Source organism: Tachypleus tridentatus, chromosome 3, assembly GCF_004210375.1.
Source record: "Tachypleus tridentatus isolate NWPU-2018 chromosome 3, ASM421037v1, whole genome shotgun sequence".
Taxonomy (NCBI): Eukaryota; Metazoa; Arthropoda; class Merostomata; order Xiphosura; family Limulidae; genus Tachypleus; species Tachypleus tridentatus.
In genome coordinates this window covers 43,340,091-43,362,738 of record NC_134827.1, presented here as the reverse complement: position 1 = coordinate 43,362,738, position 22,648 = coordinate 43,340,091, and the positions used below count along the sequence as shown (strand labels likewise).

At 33.6% G+C, this 22,648-nt stretch overlaps 1 protein-coding gene across 4 annotated transcripts in view; it reads left to right on the top strand.

Moving 5' to 3' along the window:
- The window catches only part of LOC143246778 (ecdysone 20-monooxygenase-like), a 36,946-nt gene extending 14,298 nt beyond the window's left edge, over positions 1–22,648 (top strand). For all 4 annotated transcript variants that reach the window (XM_076493925.1, XM_076493924.1, XM_076493926.1 and 1 more), the window contains exons 2-10: positions 659–930; positions 1,045–1,282; positions 2,405–2,598; positions 2,697–2,898; positions 8,376–8,535; positions 11,021–11,184; positions 14,618–14,696; positions 17,243–17,443; positions 17,787–22,648. In XM_076493925.1, coding sequence (XP_076350040.1) covers positions 660–930; positions 1,045–1,282; positions 2,405–2,598; positions 2,697–2,898; positions 8,376–8,535; positions 11,021–11,184; positions 14,618–14,696; positions 17,243–17,443; positions 17,787–17,894 — 1,617 coding nt within the window. In that variant the 5' untranslated portion in view covers position 659 and the 3' untranslated portion in view covers positions 17,895–22,648. The remainder of the gene's footprint in view (positions 1–658; positions 931–1,044; positions 1,283–2,404; positions 2,599–2,696; positions 2,899–8,375; positions 8,536–11,020; positions 11,185–14,617; positions 14,697–17,242; positions 17,444–17,786) is intronic.

The following is a 22,648-nucleotide window of genomic DNA, read 5'->3' as shown; positions in this document are numbered from 1 at the left end:
ATTATTAATAGTTTGTTTGTATTCAAGTTGTTGTTTTCACCTTATTAATAGTTTGTTTGTATTCAAGTTGTTGTTTTTACATTATTAATAGTTTATATGTTTGTATTCAAGTTGTTTTCACATTATTAATAGTTTATATGCTTGTAATCAAGTTGTTGTTTTCACATTATTAATAGTTTATATGTTTGTAATCAAGTTGTTGTTTTCACATTATTAATAGTTTATATGTTTGTATTCAAGTTGTTGTTTTCACATTATTAATAGTTTATATGTTTGTATTCAAGTTGTTGTTTTCACATTATTAATAGTTTATATGTTTGTATTCAAGTTGTTGTTTTCACATTATTAATAGTTTATATGTTTGTATTCAAGTTGTTGTTTTCACATTATTAATAGTTTATATGTTTGTATTCAAGTTGTTATTTTCACATTATTAATAGTTTATATGTTTGTATTCAAGTTGTTGTTTTCACATTATTAATAGTTTATATGTTTGTATTCAAGTTGTTATTTTCACATTATTAATAGTTTATATTTTTGTAATCGAGTTGTTGTTTTCACATTATTAATAGTTTATATGCTTGTAGTTAAATCTGCACGTTTACGAGCCACGTCAGAATGTCATTGTTATTTTAACACGTGTGTTTTTACTTCGCAGTATGAGCAGTGGAACCGGTTTTGCTATTTCCCGATCTTTATCGAAGCTGTTACCATGGAGACGAGCAGGGCTATACCGTCTTGCATCAGAGGCACCTTGTGCATCAGTACATGTGAATGAAAAACACGAGGAAAATCTAGAAATCCAGGTCCCAAAGCACAAACACATGGCGCATGGATGTCGCAGTCCATTACCATTTTCTTCTATACCTGGACCGTGGCCTTCTTTGCCACTCGTGGGAACTGGATGGCAGTATTTTCCTTGGGGTTTAGGTAAAGTATAGTTGGAAATATAGGCACTTATTATTATTATTTTCGGTTTCTTGTACAGCTCTTTTGTTTTCAGTATTATTTTTCGTGCCAATAAATGTTACGTTTCGTTGGTAGGTCAATACGATATTTTTAAACTACATGAAGCTAACTACGACAAGTATAAGCGGTATGGAGAAATATTCAAAGAAGAGTTTCAGTGGCGCCATCCAGTGGTACAAGTATTTAACCCTGCGGATTTTGAAACAATATTCCGTCGTCAGGGGAGATGCCCACTCAGACCAGTGAATCAGTTTCTTACTTATTACCGCCTCAATAACCCAGAAAAATATACAAGTGTTGGGCTGGCAAATGCGTAAGTTGCATATAGTATACGATGGAATTGTATATCAGTTGGTAAATGTCTTAATACAGAGCTAAATTAATAACATTTACAGTGTTATACACCTTTCCCTAGAGTATATAGAAAACACTAGATAATGCTTGTTTTGTGGTAAATTGTGAATATGTATATGTATTAATTTTAGTTACCTAACCAAATGACCTGTTGAAAAGGATACTTGACTCACAATATGTGGATAGTGGGATCATATGTTTTCACCCTTTCAGCTATTTGGATGTTATAATGTCATGGTCAGTCCTCCTGTTCTGTGGTTAAGAGTTGACTAAGGACTTCCTCTGTTATCTGTCACTTCATCATTATGGATGGCTGGTGCTTATAACAGTGAGTATCTGGGATGGCTTGTGCTTGTAATGGTTGAGTAGTAGGGATGGCTGGTGCTTGTAAAGGTTGAGTAGTAGGGATGGCTTGTGCTTGTAAAGGTTGAGTAGCAGGGATGGCTGGTGCTTGTAACGGTTGAGTAGCAGGGATGGCTGGTGCTTGTAACGGTTGAGTATTGGGGATAGCTGGTGCTTGTAATCCTTGTGTAACTTTGCAAAATTCAGTAAACAAACAAATGGAAAAAACACTGATTTTAAGAAAGCAAAAGAATATTCTAATAGTACTTTTATTTTATGTTGTGGTTCATAAAACTAGGAAATACCTAGATTTTCAGATCTTGTAGTTGTTACATACTTTTGTGCTGTAACCTGCCTTATAGCTAACTGTAGAGAAAATACAAAAAAACTTTTATAAATCACTCTGATATCTTCCCTACTTGATTTAGTGAAAATTATATTTTTTGAATAACTGAATTTTTTTCAGTTGGTAGATTATAGAAAACATTTAAACTAACATTTAGGTTTTTCAAAAGTACGTTTTTAAGAAACTGTGAATAACATTCCAAAAACTGGGTTTTCAGTCTGGCTACTTTACAATTGTAAAATATTGTTTTTCTTTTTTAAATATAAGACCATATTTACCTTAAGTTTTTGTATTTATTATTGTTAGGTTTAAAACATTAAAGTTAATTCTTTACAGTTGTGTATGTGATTTCAAATGCTTCTGTCACCTTGTACTTATTTCTCACAAGAACAGTGTTGGAGAGGAGTGGTACCGTTTGAGAATAGCATTGTCTCCAGTCCTCCTGAAGATGAAGACCTTACACCATAGTCTGCCTGTTTTAAATGACATAAGTAATGACATGATCTCCTTACTTAAACACTTGAGAGAAGAAGACAGTTATAAACTTGAAAACCTTCAGGAAGCTCTGTACAGACTAGTTCTTGAATGTGAGTTTCTTGTTTGTTAGTCATAAAATATAAGAGTTGACTTCTGTGGTGTGTAATAACATTAATTAATGAGAACATCTAACTTAACTTGTTTACAGTCACTTGGATGTTGTGTCTGGAAAGGAGGCTTGGTTGTTTAAACCAGGGGCTTGTTGAAAGCAGTGATGGGGCTGTTATGATAAGTGCTGTTCAGAAGCTCTTTGAGGCCTATCATGAACTCTACTTTGGACTACCTCTGTGGAAGTACTTTCCCACAGCATCATATCGTAAACTTGATGAAGCCGAAAGTGACATCTATGAGTAAGTTCTACATTATACACTGAATGTTTGATGGCTGTACTTTGTAAAATGACATGAGTATGTTCTACATTATACACTGAATGGTTGATGGCTGTACTGCATAAAGTGACGTCTATAAGTACGTTCCACGTAATGCACTGTGAATGGTTGATGGCTGTACTGCGTAAAGTGACGTCTATGAGTACGTTCCACGTAATGCACTGTGAATGGTTGATGGCTGTACTGCGTAAAGTGACATGTGAGTACGTTCCACGTAATGCACTGTGAATGGTTGATGGCTGTACTGCGTAAAGTGACATGTGAGTACGCTCCACGTAATGCACTGTGAATGGTTGATGGCTGTACTGCGTAAAGTGACGTATGTGAGTACGTTCCACGTAATGCACTGTGAATGGTTGATGGCTGTACTGCGTAAAGTGACGTATGTGAGTACGTTCCACGTAATGCACTGTGAATGGTTGATGGCTGTACTGTGTAAAGTGACATATGTGAGTACGTTCCACGTAATGCACTGTGAATGGTTGATGGCTGTACTGTGTAAAGTGACATATGTGAGTATGTTCCATGTTATGCACTGGGAATGGTTGATGGCTGTACCTTGTTTGGTTATTACTTATAATATTCATATTGTTTTTGTAAGAACTTAGTAAACCTATCTTTTATAATGAATGTTGATATATGGATAAATACTGTTAAATCTGCAACAGAGGAAGATATGAAACTTTTTCACATGTTTTTTACTTGGTTTTTTTTTTATTAAAACATTTGAACAAAAGTATCTAAACCATTTGTTACAGTTACTGTTACAAAAGTATCTAAACCATTTGTTACAGTTACTGTTACAAAAGTATCTAAACCATTTGTTACAGTTACTGTTATAAAAGTATCTAAACCATTTGTTCCATTCAATGCTGATGTTATTATAAAAAAACATTATGAAGTGTTTTTATATTTGTATTTGGTACTATTAAGTTAGTTGATTAATTGAAGTTACTGTTACAGAATCTCTGACTTTTAACTTTGTAAAACACATATGCTTATATGTATGTGTATATGTTTACATTTTGTTATACGTTAGTAATAGAAGATTTCAAAGTAACAGTATTTTTACAGTTTGGTCTCTATGTAACAAAGTATTAAGAGTATAAGAGCTGAAAAGTTTGTTTGTTTGTTATGTTGAAGTAGTAATGTTTTAAACATATATTAATGTTGTGGAAGCATTTAACTGAATATAGATATGGCATAAAATGTATCTTCTGCTTGGCATCTAAAGAATAACAAATATGTCATGGTTGGAGTACATCTTAAAGTGTAGGTTTTCTGTAGAAAAGCTTGTAAAACACTTTGAAACTTGACTGACACTTGTCACTCTCCAGAATGTTGTCCAAGTTTGGATTGGTATTGGATTGTCACTCTCCAGAATGCTGTCCAAGTTTGGATTGGTATTGGATTGTCACTCTCCAGAATGCTGTCCAAGTTTGGATTAGTATTGGATTGTCACTCTCCAGAATGCTGTCCAAGTTTGGATTAGTATTGGATTGTCACTCTCCAGAATGCTGTCCAAGTTTGGTTTAGTATTGGATTGTCACTCTCCAGAATGCTTTCCAAGTTTGGATTAGTATTGGATTGTCACTCTCCAGAATGCTGTCCAAGTTTGGATTAGTATTGGATTGTCACTCTCCAGAATGCTGTCCAAGTTTGGATTGGTATTGGATTGTCACTTCTAAATGCTGTCCAAGTTTGGATAGAGAATAGTGTCCTCTTGTATTACATTGTTTAACAGTCTTATTATGCGACTCTATTTCTTTAGAAAGAGCTGTGACATATACCTTCAAACATAAAGTACTGGGCAAAAGTGTTAGGACAAGAGAATATTTTGTCATTATTTTCCATTTTTTGGGCCAATTCATCCAAGCCATCACATAACATAAATTTCAACACTATGGTAAAGCTTCACTGATCTCTGCTGATAATTGAATGAACCAGGACAGTAATGCTCATAATTCTGTAGAATTTCTACATACTTGTACCAAGGACATGTCATTAGGGTTCTGTTTGAATGAACAAAGTCAAAAATCACATATCAGGTTACTCTCAAAGAACAATGGAAGGTAAGTCACAGGTTAAACATGAACATTGAATTAATCTTCATACTCAGTACAAGAGAAACTCAGTGGAAGTGTTTCAGTTCAGTAAACAGTTAATATTTTGTGTGTCACACTTTTGCTTTCATAACTGCAAACAGTCTTTTAGAAGGCATTGTTGTAAGATATTTAATGAATGTGACATTTACAGTCTTTTAGAAGGCATTGTTGTTAGATATTTAATGAATGTGACCTTTACAGTCTTTTAGAAGGCATTGTTGTAACATATTTAATTAATGTGACCTTTAGACATTTACTTCAAATGTCTCTAATACACTCCCATGAAGTTACTTTGGGTTGAGATTGGGGCTTTACTTTATGGGGACCATTGCATCATCTGTGACTCCAGCAGCTTCTTTCTTCACCAACCATAGGTTGGATGTGTGTTTGGGGTCATTATATTTTTGGCAGTAGAATCCTTTACCAATAATACATAACTTGCTGGAAATACAACAAGGGACCAGTATCTGATGGTACTTGTGCTGGTCCATTATTTCATCTATTTAGCATATATCTCCTGTTCCCTTAGCAGAAATACATCCCAAAATTATCACACTGCTTCCCACATTCTTCATGAGAGGTGTTCTGCATTGAGGTAAGTGTCTTTCACCTTTCTTCTGCTGGATGTACAACCTATGCTCTGAACCAAGTATTCCCCCCATGCTTCATGTGAGGTGTTGAGGTAAGTGTCTTTCACCTTTCTTCTGCTGGATGTACAACCTATGCTCTGAACCAAGTATCCCCCCCCCCCATGCTTCATGTGAGGTGTTGAGGTGTCTTTCACCTTTCTTCTGCTGGATGTACAGCCTCTGTTCTGAACCAAGTATCACCCCCATGCTTCATGTGAGGTGTTGAGGTAAGTGTCTTTCACCTTTCTTCTGCTGGATGTACAGCCGATGTTCTGAACCAAGTATCACCCCCATGCTTCATGTGAGGTGTTGAGGTGAGTGTCTTTCACCTTTCTCCTTCTGGATGTACAACCTATGCTCTGAACCAAGTATCCCCCCATGCTTCATGTGAGGTGTTGAGGTAAGTGTCTTTCACCTTTCTTCTGCTGGATGTACAACCTATGCTCTGAACCAAGTATCCCCCCCATGCTTCATGTGAGGTGTTGAGGTAAGTGTCTTTCACCTTTCTCCTTCTGGATGTACAACCTATGTTCTGAACCAAGTATCACCCCCATGCTTCATGTGAGGTGTTGAAGTAAGTGTCTTCACCTTTCTTCTGCTGGATGTACAACCTATGCTCTGAACCAATTATCCCCCCCCATGCTTCATGTGAGGTGTTGAAGTAAGTGTCACCTTTCTTCTGCTGGATGTACAACCTATGCTATGAACCAAGTATCCCCCCATGCTTCATGTGAGGTGTTGAGGTAAGTGTCTTTTACCTTTCTTCTGCAGGATGTACAGCCTATGTTCTGAACCAAGTATCACCCCCATGCTTCATGTGAGGTGTTGAAGTAAGTGTCTTCACCTTTCTTCTGCTGGATGTACAACCTATGCTCTGAAACAAGTGTCCCCCCCATGCTTTATGTGAGGTGTTGAAGTAAGTGTCTTTCACCTTTCTTCTGATTGATGTACAACCTATGCTCTGAACCAAGTGTCCCCCCCCATGCTTCATGTGAGGTGTTGAAGTAAGTGTCTTTCACCTTTCTTCTGATTGATGTACAACCTATGTTCTGAACCAAGTATCACCCCCATGCTTCATGTGAGGTGTTGAAGTAAGTGTCTTTCACCTTTCTTCTCCTGGATGTACAACCTATGTTCTGAACCAAGTATCCCCCCCATGCTTCATGTGAGGTGTTGAGGTAAGTGTATTTCACCTTTCTTCTGTTGGATGTACAACCTATGCTCTGAACCAAGCCTTTTAGACTTGGACTTATCCATCAAAACATCCTTTTCCAAACATCATTAGTCTAGTTTTTGTACCTTTTATGAAACTCTTGACAATAGTTGGAGACTGAAGTAAAGGTTCTAAATGATGAAATATTCCATTCTCATTAAGTATTCTTGATACTGTAGGTCCTTTCCTGTTTGAGCTGTCATAGTTTCACAATTTAGGTTTACAATTTTGAGAGTTTTCATAAAAGCTTTACGTGATGCTGGTTGGATTCTGTGACAAATTGCTGCAGACTTGAAATTCTCCTCAATCTACTGACAGTTCTCTACACTATTCAAGACAAAATTTAATATGTAGTGATAAACATTGTTTTTTCAATGTGTTTTTGGAGTGTTGTTAAATTGATTTCTTCTATTGTATACTGGTACAATATGCTAAGTCCTCGCTAGCTTCTTTCTATGTATTCAAGATGTGGTACTATTACATTTATTTTAAATCCTAAATTTGATCAGTACATTCATTCAAACAGAACCCTTATGACATGTCATTGGTACAAGTATATAGGAACTGTAAAGAATAAATATTCAGTTGTCAATTGGGATCAGTGAAACATAGTGTTTAAAATTACATTCTGTAATGGCATAGAAAAATGATAAAATATTCACTTGTACTTACCACTGTTGTATAAACTGGTATTGATTGACAACTACATAGGTGCTAAATGTGGTGTAGTTCTGACTAACAGTATCAGTAGTACACAAAGTTATCCATAGTTTAAAAGAATAATGTATGTACTACTGATACTGTTAGTCAGAAATACATAGGTGCTAAATGTGATGTAGTTCTGACTAACAGTATCCAGTAGTACACAAAGTTATCCATAGTTTAAAAGAATAATTTATGTACTACTGATACTGTTAGTCAGAACTACATAGGTGCTAAATGTGGTGTAGTTCTGACTAACAGTATCAGTAGTACACAAAGTTATCCATAGTTTAAAAGAATAATTTATGTACTACTGATACTGTTAGTCAGAAATACATAGGTGCTAAATGTGATGTAGTTCTGACTAACAGTATCAGAAGTACACAAAGTTATCCATAGTTTAAAAGAATAATTTATGTACTACTGATACTGTTAGTCAGAAATACATAGGTGCTAAATGTGATGTAGTTCTGACTAACAGTATCAGTAGTAAAAGAATATTATCCATAGTTTAAACTAGAATAATTTATATACTACTGATACTGTTAGTCAGAAATACATAGGTGCTAAATGTGGTGTAGTTCTGACTAACAGTATCAGTATTACATAAATTATTCTTTTAAACTATGGATAACTTTGTGTATAAGCTAGTGAGCATGTTTATTTTATGGTTTGTATGTACACCTCACGTGCCATTTAATGTTTCAGTTTTCTGTGTCTGAAGTGCTTGTGTGAAGAGTACAACACCTAATTAGACTAGTTTGAGTCATATTTGTTTGTTTCTTTCAGCACAGCTGCTCATCATGTGGAAGAAGCTATGACTCAGGCACAAAGCAGTACAAAAAGTAAAGACACTGGTTTGTTACACAGCCTACTTAATGCTGAGGGCTTGGGGAAAAAAGACATTCAACTGACAATTATTGATTTTATAGCTGGTGGGGTTTTTACTGTAAGTTTTATATTTTGTCATGTGAATTTCTTGTAGTATTAAACCAATGTAAGTCTTGTTTCTATCTTTAATATAATATTAAATAAAACATAGCTCTTTGTCTGCCTACGCTGACCTTAAAAAAAAAACCCAGAAATTTCAGACTTACCTTTATCATGCTTTTCCTTAAATTCTGTTATATTAACTACATCCAACACATCTGTAAGCAACCTGTTTCAAAGGCTAATCATCCTGTTAATGTCTCTTAGATGTACCAATCTCACCATTACATATAGAAACATTTGTATATTAACACTATTAGTGTTTATACTGCTAAGTCAGATTCCTTCTAACTCTTCTTTTTTACAAGACAAAACAAGTTCAGAAGTCTTAACCTGTCCTTGTATTTTAACTTTTAAATCCCAGATATTATTCTAGTAGCCAACTTCTGAACCTTTTCTAATAATTCAGTGTCTCTTCAAAGGTAAGGAGCCAACACTGAACACAATACTCCATATTTGACCTAACAAGTGAATTATTTTTATTCTTTTACTAACATAATTTTTGTTTATGTTGAGCCACAACTTTGGTTTCTATTCTGTCATTCACAGGCACTTTTATTTTATTCTACAAGTTTTAATACTGTCTGTTTATATCCTCATTGTTTTCTTGTTCTGCTATGTTTGTATAAGAGGTCTTTGTGAATGTAATTCATACCTGGTGGTGACCCGGTACTATAATGTTATTGTTAACGTAATGTTTGTTTAAGATGGCTTTGTAAATGTAATTCATACCTGGTGATGACCCGGAACTATTATGTTATTGTTAACATTGTTTAAGAGGTCTTTGTGAACATAACTCATACCTGGTGATGACTCAGTTCTATGGATTATAATGTTATTGTTAACATTAGAACTTTCCTTCTATAAAAGCTGCTGTTTTTGTATTTTTGATGCATTGTTAAGTCCAGTTGGTTCCTTGTTAATTGGAACTTTCCTACTGTAAAAGCTGCTGTTTTTGTATTTTTTATGCATTGTTAAGTCCAGTTGGTTCCTTGTTAATTGGAACTTTCCTACTGTAAAAGTTGCTGTTTTTGTATTTTTTATTCATTAGTAAGTCCAGTTGGTTCCTTGTTAATTGAACTTTCCTACTATAAAGCTGCTGTTTTGTATTTTTGATGCATTGTTAAGTCCAGTTGGTTCCTTGTTAATTAGAACTTTCCTACTGTAAAAGCTGCTGTTTTTGTATTTTTTATGCATTGTTAAGTCCAGTTGGTTCCTTGTTAATTGGAACTTTCCTACTGTAAAAGTTGCTGTTTTTGTATTTTTTATTCATTAGTAAGTCCAGTTGGTTCCTTGTTAATTGGAACTTTCCTACTATAAAAGCTGCTGTTTTTGTATTTTTTATGCATTGTTAAGTCCAGTTGGTTCCTTGTTAATTGGAACTTTCCTACTGTAAAAGTTGCTGTTTTTGTATTTTTTATTCATTAGTAAGTCCAGTTGGTTCCTTGTTAATTGGAACTTTCCTACTATAAAAGCTGCTGTTTTTGTATTTTTGATGCATTGTTAAGTCCAGTTGGTTCCTTGTTAATTAGAACTTTCCTACTGTAAAAGCTGCTGTTTTTGTATTTTTTATGCATTGTTAAGTCCAGTTGGTTCCTTGTTAATTGGAACTTTCCTACTGTAAAGTTGCTGTTTTTTGTATTTTTATTCATTAGTAAGTCCAGTTGGTTCCTTGTTAATTGGAACTTTCCTACTATAAAAGCTGCTGTTTTTGTATTTTTGATGCATTGTTAAGTCCAGTTGGTTCCTTGTTAATTAGAACTTTCCTACTGTAAAAGCTGCTGTTTTTGTATTTTTTATTCATAATTAAGTCCAGGTGGTTCCTTGTTAATTGGAACTTTCCTACTGTAAAAGTTGCTGTTTTTGTATTTTTTATTCATTGTTAAGTCCAGTTGGTTCCTTGTTAATTAGTTTTCTTAGTGTGATATTTATAGTTAGTTTCCTTTCATGATTTTCTTGTGTCAAAGTTTTTCTCCTTGACTGTTGTCTGTTTTATTGATATTGTAATTATGACATTCCATGTTTATTAAAGATATAGAAATACCACATGGTGATTCTTTATATAATAATGAACTTTTCATTTCACAAATGTTTTGTCTTTATACTTCCATTCAGGCTAGTTGTACAATACAATAGTAATTTATTTAACATTTACAAAAGTCTATAATTTTATTGTAATTTTCAATGTGTCTCCATTCTTTACTACAGATATTTTACTTCATCAAATGATGTTCCTTAGCTGTAGATAGTTTGTCAACCAGTGTCCTCAATTCTTGAAACTTTTCAATTTCTTTTCAACAGTTAAAGTTTTGTTTTATATTAAATTGTTTTTCAGGTAAGAACCATTATGCACATATTCAGTTTCTTTTGTTGGTTCATGCAATTACTTTAGTAAATTATGACATATGTTTAGTATTGATGAGTTTTATAATGTTTTCTACCAGACTGGAAATGCCATTGTCTTATTGCTTTATCACATGGCTAAAAATCCAGATGTCCAGGAAAGGCTGTATCAGGAAATCTGTCAAGTTGCTCCTGATGGGGAGATTACTTCTGAACGTCTTGCTCGTATGCCATACCTAAAGGCTTGTGTTAAAGAAAGCTTTAGGTAAGTAAAGTCTCCATGTGGTCAGTAGGTTTACAAAGTAACAGGATCAAGTCACTAAATCCACCAAGTAATACAGATAAGATATGGATCAAGTCACTAAATCCACCAAGTAACACAGATAAGATATGGATCAAGTCACTAAATCCACCAAGTAACACAGATAAGACATGGATCAAGTCACTAAATCCACCAAGTAATACAGATAAGGTATGGATCAAGTCACTAAATCCACCAAGTAATACAGATAAGATATGGATCAAGTCACTAAATCCACCAAGTAATACAGATAAGATATGGATCAAGTCACTAAATCCACCAAGTAATATAGATAAGATATGGATCAAGTCACTAAATCCACCAAGTAATATAGATAAGATATGGATCAAGTCACTAAATCCACCAAGTAATATAGATAAGATATGGATCAAGTCACTAAATCCACCAAGTAACACAGATAAGACATGGATCAAGTCACTAAGTCCACCAAGTAACACAGATAAGACATGGATCAAGTCACTAAGTCCACCAAGTAACACAGATAAGACATGCATCAAGTCACTAAATCCACCAAGTAACACAGATAAGATATGGGTCAAGTCACTAAATCCACCAAGTAATACTGATAAGATATGGATCAAGTCACTAAATCCACCAAGTAATACTGATAAGATATGGATCAAGTCACTAAGTCCACCAAGTAACAAAGATAAGATATGGGTCAAGTCACTAAGTCCACCAAGTAACACAGATAAGATATGGATCAAGTCACTAAATCCACCAAGTAACACAGATAAGATATGGATCAAGTCACTAAATCCACCAAGTAACACAGATAAGAAATGGATCAAGTCACTAAGTCCACCAAGTAACACAGATAAGAAATGGATCAAGTCACTAAATCCACCAAGTAACACAGATAAGATATGGATCAAGTCACTAAATCCACCAAGTAATACAGATAAGATATGGATCAAGTCACTAAATCCACCAAGTAACACAGATAAGATATGGATCAAGTCACTAAATCCACCAAGTAACACAGATAAGAAATGGATCAAGTCACTAAATCCACCAAGTAACACAGATAAGATATGGATCAAGTCACTAAATCCACCAAGTAACACAGATAAGTTATGGATCAAGTCACTAAATCCACCAAGTAACACAGATAAGACATGGATCAAGTCACTAAATCCACCAAGTAACACAGATAAGACATGGATCAAGTCAATAAATCCACCAGATAACACAGATAAGATATGGATCAAGTCAATAAATCCACCAAGTAATACAGATAAGATATGGATCAAGTCACTAAATCCACCAAGTAATACAGATAAGATATGGATCAAGTCACTAAGTCCACCAAGTAACACAGATAAGATATGGATCAAGTCACTAAATCCACCAAGTAACACAGATAAGATATGGATCAAGTCACTAAATCCACCAAGTAACACAGATAAGAAATGGATCAAGTCACTAAGTCCACCAAGTAACACAGATAAGAAATGGATCAAGTCACTAAATCCACCAAGTAACACAGATAGGATATGGATCAAGTCACTAAATCCACCAAGTAATACAGATAAGATATGGATCAAGTCACTAAATCCACCAAGTAACACAGATAAGATATGGATCAAGTCACTAAATCCACCAAGTAACACAGATAAGAAATGGATCAAGTCACTAAATCCACCAAATAACACAGATAAGATATGGATCAAGTCACTAAATCCACCAAGTAACACAGATAAGTTATGGATCAAGTCACTAAATCCACCAAGTAACACAGATAAGACATGGATCAAGTCACTAAATCCACCAAGTAACACAGATAAGACATGGATCAAGTCAATAAATCCACCAGATAACACAGATAAGATATGGATCAAGTCAATAAATCCACCAAGTAATACAGATAAGATATGGATCAAGTCACTAAATCCACCAAGTAATACAGATAAGATATGGATCAAGTCACTAAATCCACCAAGTAACACAGATAAGATATGGATCAAGTCACTAAATCCACCAAGTAATACAGATAAGAAATGGATCAAGTCACTAAATCCACCAAGTAATACAGATAAGAAATGGATCAAGTCACTAAGTCCACCAAGTAACACAGATAAGAAATGGATCAAGTCACTAAATCCACCAAGTAACACAGATAAGATATGGATCAAGTCACTAAATCCACCAAGTAATACAGATAAGATATGGATCAAGTCACTAAATCCACCAAGTAATACAGATAAGATATGGATCAAGTCACTAAATCCACCAAGTAACACAGATAAGATATGGATCAAGTCACTAAATCCACCAAGTAACACAGATAAGATATGGATCAAGTCACTAAATCCACCAAGTAATACAGATAAGAAATGGATCAAGTCACTAAATCCACCAAGTAATACAGATAAGAAATGGATCAAGTCACTAAGTCCACCAAGTAACACAGATAAGAAATGGATCAAGTCACTAAATCCACCAAGTAACACAGATAAGATATGGATCAAGTCACTAAATCCACCAAGTAATACAGATAAGATATGGATCAAGTCACTAAATCCACCAAGTAATACAGATAAGATATGGATCAAGTCACTAAATCCACCAAGTAACACAGATAAGATATGGATCAAGTCACTAAATCCACCAAGTAATACAGATAAGAAATGGATCAAGTCACTAAGTCCACCAAGTAACACAGATAAGATATGGATCAAGTCACTAAATCCACCAAGTAATACAGATAAGATATGGATCAAGTCACTAAATCCACCAAGTAACACAGATAAGATATGGATCAAGTCACTAAATCCACCAAGTAATACAGATAAGATATGGATCAAGTCACTAAATCCACCAAGTAATACAGATAAGATATGGGTCAAGTCACTGTCTGCAAAGTTACACAGAGATTACTATTTCTAAATTGTTTTAACACTTCCCACATACAGCTGCAAAGTAGAAGCAGAAAAGTGTTATCAGTTGAGTCCAGTTTTATTTTTGTGTCGTACATTTTGTCCTTTACTGTTGTCTGTCACACTTTTATTGTGGTGTGAAATGGTTTTGTTTGGTTTTTAATATTGCCATGTTGTGAATTATGTGCTTTTTTTACTGTGTTTTTCTGGGTAATCATTTTACCTTGAGAATAGTTTGAAACTGTTTTTCTCCTTTATTATATTTTGACATTTATATTTAAATGTAGCTGAAAACATGAAGTAATACATTTCATGTGGGAAGAGAATAGAGAAAGCTATGTTGATTATGAAGTGTTATGTGTCATTTATAACACTGAATGAGAAATGTATAGTGGCAGGTGGGTATAAAAATGGCTACCTGATACATAAGTCTGTTATTTATTAAGATTGTTGAATAGAAATTCTTTGTTTAAATATTAAATTTATCTCCTTCATAGACTCAGTCCCACTATACCAGGAATCATGCGAATTCTACCTGAAGACGTATGTCTTTCTGGTTACCAAGTACCAGCTGGTGTAAGTGTTGCTTAACTTATATAGTATTCAATTCAACAGTTCCATAGCACAATCTGAGACTATCAAAACTATTACATCCACACTTTAATTATTTCATAAAAATGATGAATCATAGTGGTATGAGACCTAGTGTTAGATTACTTGCTGTTGGTTTCATTTCTCCTCTATAGCTAATGCAAGTTGCATCCACTGAGGCATACAGAATAGCATTATGTTATTTCTTTCAGTTACTTTAATTGATATATTCATCATTGTTGTTATTTGTTTTAAATTGTTATAATAGTACCATTATCTAATGTTATTCTCAATTACTGGTTTCATCTGGATTTTATGGTTTAACTTTACATATTATTTCTGGCTGCCTGTTTTACAGATTCACTGTGTATGTAAGTGATAATTAAAGTTAGATTAATTATATTACACATTGCTTACTGAATTGTTTATCTATTTAATGTAATAAAATTGTATGTTTTAAATATTTATACCGTTTATTGTACAATCAATGTGTTCATTTCAATTTTTTATTTTCATAAACATTAGTTTTTAGTATACTGTTTGTACTGTCCTGCTGCTCCACTGTGTAGTTAAACAGTAACTACTATCTGTACTGTCCTGCTGCTCTGCTGTTATACAGTAACATTACTATCTGTACTGTCCTGCTGCTCTGCTGTGTAGTTATACAGTAACATTGCTATCTGTACTGTCCTGCTGCTCTGCTGTTATACAGTAACATTACTATCTGTACTGTTCTGCTGCTCTGCTGTGTAGTTATACAGTAACATTACTATCTGTACTGTTCTGCTGCTCTGCTGTGTAGTTATACAGTAACATTACTATCTGTACTGTCCTGCTGCTCTGCTGTGTAGTTATACAGTAACATTACTATCTGTACTGTTCTGCTGCTCTGCTGTGTAGTTATACAGTAACATTACTATCTGTACTGTTCTGCTGCTCTGCTGTTATACAGTAACATTACTATCTGTACTGTCCTGCTGCTCTGCTGTGTAGTTATACAGTAACATGTAGTGTCCTGCTGCTCTGCTGTGTAGTTATACAGTAACATGTAGTGTCCTGCTGCTCTGCTGTGTAGTTATACAGTAACATGTAGTGTCCTGCTGCTCTGCTGTTATACAGTAACATGTAGTGTCCTGCTGCTCTGCTGTAATATACAGTAACATTACTATCTGTACTGTCCTGCTGCTCTGCTGTGTAGTTATACAGTAACATTACTATCTGTACTGTCCTGCTGCTCTGCTGTTATACAGTAACATTACTATCTGTACTGTCCTGCTGCTCTGCTGTGTAGTTATACAGTAACATTACTATCTGTACTGTCCTGCTGCTCTGCTGTGTAGTTATACAGTAACATTACTATCTGTACTGTTCTGCTGCTCTGCTGTGTAGTTATACAGTAACATTACTATCTGTACTGTTCTGCTGCTCTGCTGTGTAGTTATACAGTAACATGTTGTACTGTCCTGCTGCTTTGCTGTGTAGTTATACAGTAACATTACTATCTGTACTGTTCTGCTGCTTTGCTGTTATACAGTAACATTACTATCTGTACTGTCCTGCTGCTTTGCTGTGTAGTTATACAGTAACATGTAGTGTCCTGCTGCTTTGCTGTGTAGTTATACAGTAACATGTAGTGTCCTGCTGCTTTGCTGTGTAGTTATACAGTAACATGTAGTGTCCTGCTGCTTTGCTGTGTAGTTATACAGTAACATGTTGTACTGTCCTGCTGCTTTGCTGTGTAGTTATACAGTAACATTACTATCTGTACTGTTCTGCTGCTCTGCTGTGTAGTTATACAGTAACATTACTATCTGTACTGTTCTGCTGCTCTGCTGTTATACAGTAACATTACTATCTGTACTGTCCTGCTGCTCTGCTGTTATACAGTAACATTACTATCTGTACTGTCCTGCTGCTCTGCTGTGTAGTTATACAGTAACATTACTATCTGTACTGTCCTGCTGCTCTGCTGTGTAGTTATACAGTAACATTACTATCTGTACTGTTCTGCTGCTGCTCTGCTGTGTAGTTATACAGTAACATTACTATCTGTACTGTCCTGCTGCTCTGCTGTGTAGTTATACAGTAACATTACTATCTGTACTGTTCTGCTGCTCTGCTGTGTAGTTATACAGTAACATTACTATCTGTACTGTTCTGCTGCTCTGCTGTGTAGTTATACAGTAACATTACTATCTGTACTGTTCTGCTGCTTTGCTGTGTAGTTATACAGTAACATTACTATCTGTACTGTTCTGCTGCTCTGCTGCGTAGTTATACAGTAACATTACTATCTGTACTGTCCTGCTGCTCCACTGTCCTGTTTGTTCTGTATGTACATTTATTGTTGCAGTGTCACATGATTTTCATCCAATCTTCAAACTTTGTATTTTTGTGTTTTATCAGTGTGGTCTTTACATGTGTTTACTAATATTATGTAATTATTATTTATGTATTTAAGTTACATTATGTGTTTCAAAGATTTTCATTTGTTTGTAGATAAAGTTTTTCTGATTAACTTTCTTTTTTAGACTCCTATCTTCACACAATTCATGGTTACTTGTCAACTGCCCCAGTATTTTCCCAATCCACATAAATTTTATCCTGAGAGATGGATGGGTGCTTTGAGAAAACAGATTCATCCTTTTATTATGCTGCCCTTTGGATATGGGTTTCGAATGTGTGCAGGTAGAAGGTTGGCAGAGATGGAGATATACACTGCACTTGCTAAGGCTAGTTCTTACTTAACTCCAAAACCTTACTCTTGTTAAGACAAATAGGTTCTAATGGCTTTAACAGTAAGAAGTAATGTTTAAACATTACTGCTACATAATGAATGATCCTAGCAGGTTGGGAAATGCATCTTTTGATCTACAATGTTCCTGTGATAAAGGTTGTCTTAAGTTTGTCATTTGTAATTTAATATTTCAGTTTTACAATTGACTTGGTGTGGTTAGTAGAATTTCAAATAAATTTTAGTTGCTGCAGTATAGAAGTATCAGTGATGCTTTGTTGTGTTTGATTTCTCTAACAAATTTGGCTTTAAATGTAATGGTTCTTTCTTTCATTCACTAGATTGTGTACAACTTTCGTCTAGAGCATAGTGGAGAAGACGTTGACCTGATATGTGCCTTCATCATTGTACCCTCTAAACCTGTATCACTAATTTTACGGGATCGCTAATGTTTGTGTATGCACAAGACATTAATTTCATTTTTTTTGTTCCTCAGTGAACCTTGATGTACAAAATAGGGTACTTAATGTGATGGCTGATATTTAAGAATATGTTTATTGGTTATATTACCTATTAGCCATTGTGAACATATGGACCCTTTGCAATGAACTGCTCCTTAAGGGGCCTTAAAAATTTATTAAGAAAGAGTTCTTTTATGTTGTGTTCATTTCATATAGTACAAAATGAGAAAGATAACTGTATTTTTTATTTTGGTAAACATTTATATAAAGATAAACCTTATTCTAACAGATGTAGTTATTTACATGTATAGTTTTATACTTTCTGATAATGAAAGCTGGAATGTGCAATGTTTTCATCAAAACTGTCCTGTTCTTCAACTTGTACTTGCTGTCTTTAAAAAGACAAAATTTTGTGTGACGCTTTGTAATTTATCTTCAAATTGTAACTTTTCTCGCATAAACATACAATACTTTCAGATATTCAGCTTGATCATTTTCAGTCTTCAGACATTTTGAAGTACACACAATCAGTTTATTGTATCTTTATATCCATTGTTATTGTTTTTATAAAGTTTAACATCTAGCTTACTTTGTGAATCACTTTACTTTTGAAACTAGACTTAGCTTATACTGAGCTTTAAAAGTCACTTCCTTACAACCATTCAGGCTGGTCAGCTATGACCTGGAGGTTATGTTTATTCATTATTAATACTGTTCCCAAGAACAAAAATTTGTACAGTGACCATATCTGTTTGACTTGTATCAAGTCATATCTTAAACATAAAATATTTGTTATTACAAAACCTCGCATCCTCCCATAGATCAGTTAAAATTCTCTGGAGAAAAGCTTAATAAGAGACATATCCACAATAGCTTGTGTGAAATTAGACATTGTTTTATAGGTCAAACTTACCTAAAGCTTAGACTGTTTTAAGTGTGTATAAGACTTCTTTATACAAGTATGAAACAACCACATTGAAACTTAAGGTGTTGTATTTAAGCTAACTGATAGTAAGATTTTTCTCTCTCATCTAGAACTAAAAGATTAAAAGTAGCTAATTTATAATATCCAACAACTGAAACCTATTTTAAACATGGACACACTGTAGGGAAAGAATCATAAGTCACATTGTAGTTTTATTTTCTAGTTTACATAATATTCAGGGCAAATATTTCCTCAATCATAAGATGTAAAAAGTACACATTGAATCTTCCTCACGGTAAGGTGTTCTTGTATATGTTAAAGTTTTTACTGTAAATGTAAATTGTATAATTTGTACATTCATTATGAATTATAATTGTTTTGAAATTTGATTTCATTGTTAAAATACAAAATGAATATTGTATTTCTCGTACAAATTTCTTTGTGTGAAATTTTTATAGATTTTGGTAACATTTTCAGTGGTTGCTTAAATAGATTATATTTTTTAACTTTGCCAATCTTTAAAATATTTATTTATTGTGTATAAAAACTTTGTCATAATAATTCAGGTTTATATATACTGTGTTTTATTTTTTAAATACTGCCTGGACTTTTCTTGAAATAGTAACCAAAGTATAGACATGTCTGATATTATGAAATAAGACTTTCATCTATCTACTTAGTGGTCAAGAATACAGTTCATCTATCTACTTAGTGGTCAAGAATACAGACATCATGTCTGATATTATGAAATAAAACTTTCATCTGTCTACTTAGTGGTCAAGAATATAGACATCATGTTTGATATTATGAAATAAGACTTTCATCTATCTACTTAGTGGTCAAGAATACAGACATCATGTTTGATATTATGAAATAAGACTTTCATCTATCTACTTAGTGGTCAAGAAAAGGCAGTGATAAATATTAAGGAGTGTTATTCCCAGACTTCTTGAACAGAACTCTCCATCTGTAACAAATACCTTTTCATAGACTCTTCCTTACCTTTCTAGTATTATGAAGTCCATGATTAGTGTTACACTTGCATTTAAAATATATTACTTTCTCTTTTACTGTTATAGTATTTTCCAGATAATATGTGAAACAGTGTATTACTTCTACTGAGTTGTATGTGTTGTCAGTGTGTTAGGAAAATATGCTTGTTATCTCTCACATTCTGATAACATCTGTCAAATAATTGATGACACAACACATTCTATTACCTCTCACATTCTCATAACACCTGTCAAATAATTGATGAAACAACACATTCTATTACCTCTCACATTCTCATAACATCTGTCAAATAATTGATGAAACAACACATTCTATTACCTCTCACATTCTCATAACATCTGTCAAATAATTGATGAAACAACACATTTTATTACCTCTCACATTCTCATAACACCTGTCAAATAATTGATGAAACAACACATTCTATTACATCTCACATTCTCATAACACCTGTCAAATAATTGATGAAACAACACATTCTATTACCTCTCACATTCTCATAACACCTGTCAAATAATTGATGAAACAACACATTCTATTACCTCTCACATTCTCATAACACCTGTAAAATAATTGATGAAACAACACATTATTTTTCTTTCTTACTCAGTGAGAAAGCAGTTTCTGTCCCTATTAAGATCTACATGTTTGCACTCTCTATATTCAAGTGGCATAGAGCCATACTCTTTGTTCAAGTGACTACTGTCATCCTTAGTGTGTGACATGCAAGATATTGTTCCAGCTAGTGTGTTAAACACAGTTATTGAGTGACTTACAATATACTCTTTGTTCAAGTGACTACTGTTATCCTTAGTGTGTGACATTCAATTTATTTTTTGCTTTGTTTTTTACCTTTATTACACTACTCATTCAAGTGATATGTAACAAACATTTATTACAGTTGTTGGTTATGTTTTTTCTTATTTAGATAATTTTTATATAAAAGTAGAATCAGTTTTGTTTCCTTCCCTTGTTTCTGATAATGTGTGACGCATGACCCATTCAGTCTTGTTTCCTTCCCTTGTTTCAGGTAACGTGACACGTGACCCATTCAGTCTTGTTTCCTTCCCTTGTTTCAGGTAACGTGTGACACGTGACCCATTCAGTCTTGTTTCCTTCCCTTGTTTCAGGTAACGTGTGACACGTGACCCATTCTTTTTTCTACAAACTATTTTAAATACTTGTGACTAATAATTAATTCCTTTCTTCAACCCATTTCTTTAACTAAAGTATGACACATGACCTACTGTTTTTATTTATTACATATATAATTTAAACCCATAATTTTGTGTCTGTTTTGTATGTAATCTATAAAACATGACTCCCTTCTATAGACATTTGTTTTTACTCTTGTCATGCATATTCTATTTAATTGATCAGTGAAACATGAATTTTTTGTGTGATAGTGGAAGCTTTTAAAGTAAATATTGAGTTTGTTTTTCCAGGACACATGGTAACTAATTATTGACATACAAGAAATCCCTTCACCAATCATGCTTGAAATAATACACAACATTTCAAACATTAGTTTCTTGTACCACACTTCCTATAGTTTTATTAACACATGAAACTATGGTGCTACAGTTATGTTTTATTTTATTAACAAGTTATCAGTGAGGTTCATGGTGTCTGGAAAGTTTAAATAACAGTCTAAAGTGTTTACTGTTATAGTTTGAGGACTCCATATTTTGTAAGTTATTCTGTAGCTGTGGTCTTTTCTGAACTCTAATTGCATTATTTGTGTTTCAAAATATTGGTTAGTTGAAGATATTTTTTATTCTAATTCAAAATGTGTCGCTCTTTAGTGCCTTCTGAAACTTAAATGTTTAAATCGTAATTGGTAGTGCAAGTTTGCTTCAAGTGTATTTCAGTTCTTACTCTTTTATATATGTTTTGAAGATAGTGTTATAAGTTGAAGTAATTGCTTTATTGCCAATGTGTTGTTAGTCGTAATATTTTACTGTCGTGTTCAGAGTTCCTATGTAAAGTTCGGTGAGGAATGTTATACTGATGAAGTGGACAGGTATTCTGTATACTTTAACATACAAAAGTTATGTTCACTACAATATGTTACCTAATTATTTTAAGGTAGATTAAAAATGAATTTTCATCAGTTTTTTAGTAAGCAGCTCATTTTCATATTTGCTCACTGTTCCTAATAAAGTAATTGTTAAAAAAGTCAACATTAACTTACTGCTACTTACCTAGTTCCCATATTTATATATGATATGATTTCAGGTTTCAAAGTGTGTTTTATAATGAATAATGGAATGTGTGTATTGGTTTCATGGTCATAAAATGATACATGAGCACACAGAATGTATCGTGAGAAACCGACCTGCATATTTAACCTATACATTCTAAATAATAAAATAGAAGTTTGTATAATGTAAATATTGCTGTATTGAAAATGTTAGTGATGTACCCTGTATAACAGTGTCAGTATGTTAACAGTTTCATTTCCTATATACACGGTGTAGTATAAGTCAGTATATGTTAACACATTGTTTTGTACACAGTGTGTAGTGCAAGTCAGTACATGTTAACATTGTTTTCTGTGTTTGAAGAAAATATGAAAATTCTGATTAATAACAACTCTGTATATTTATAATGTTTTATTTTAAAGTTTCAAGTATACAAAACTAAAACAATGTATATTGTACTGAATCAGTTCAGATGTTTAATCTAAATTTCATAATAATTATTCTTTGAATATTAACAGTCACTGAAAACATTTCAAATTTTATTATTTGCAGGAAGAACACTTTTGTAAAATGTTTTGAAAATAAATATTATGGTATAT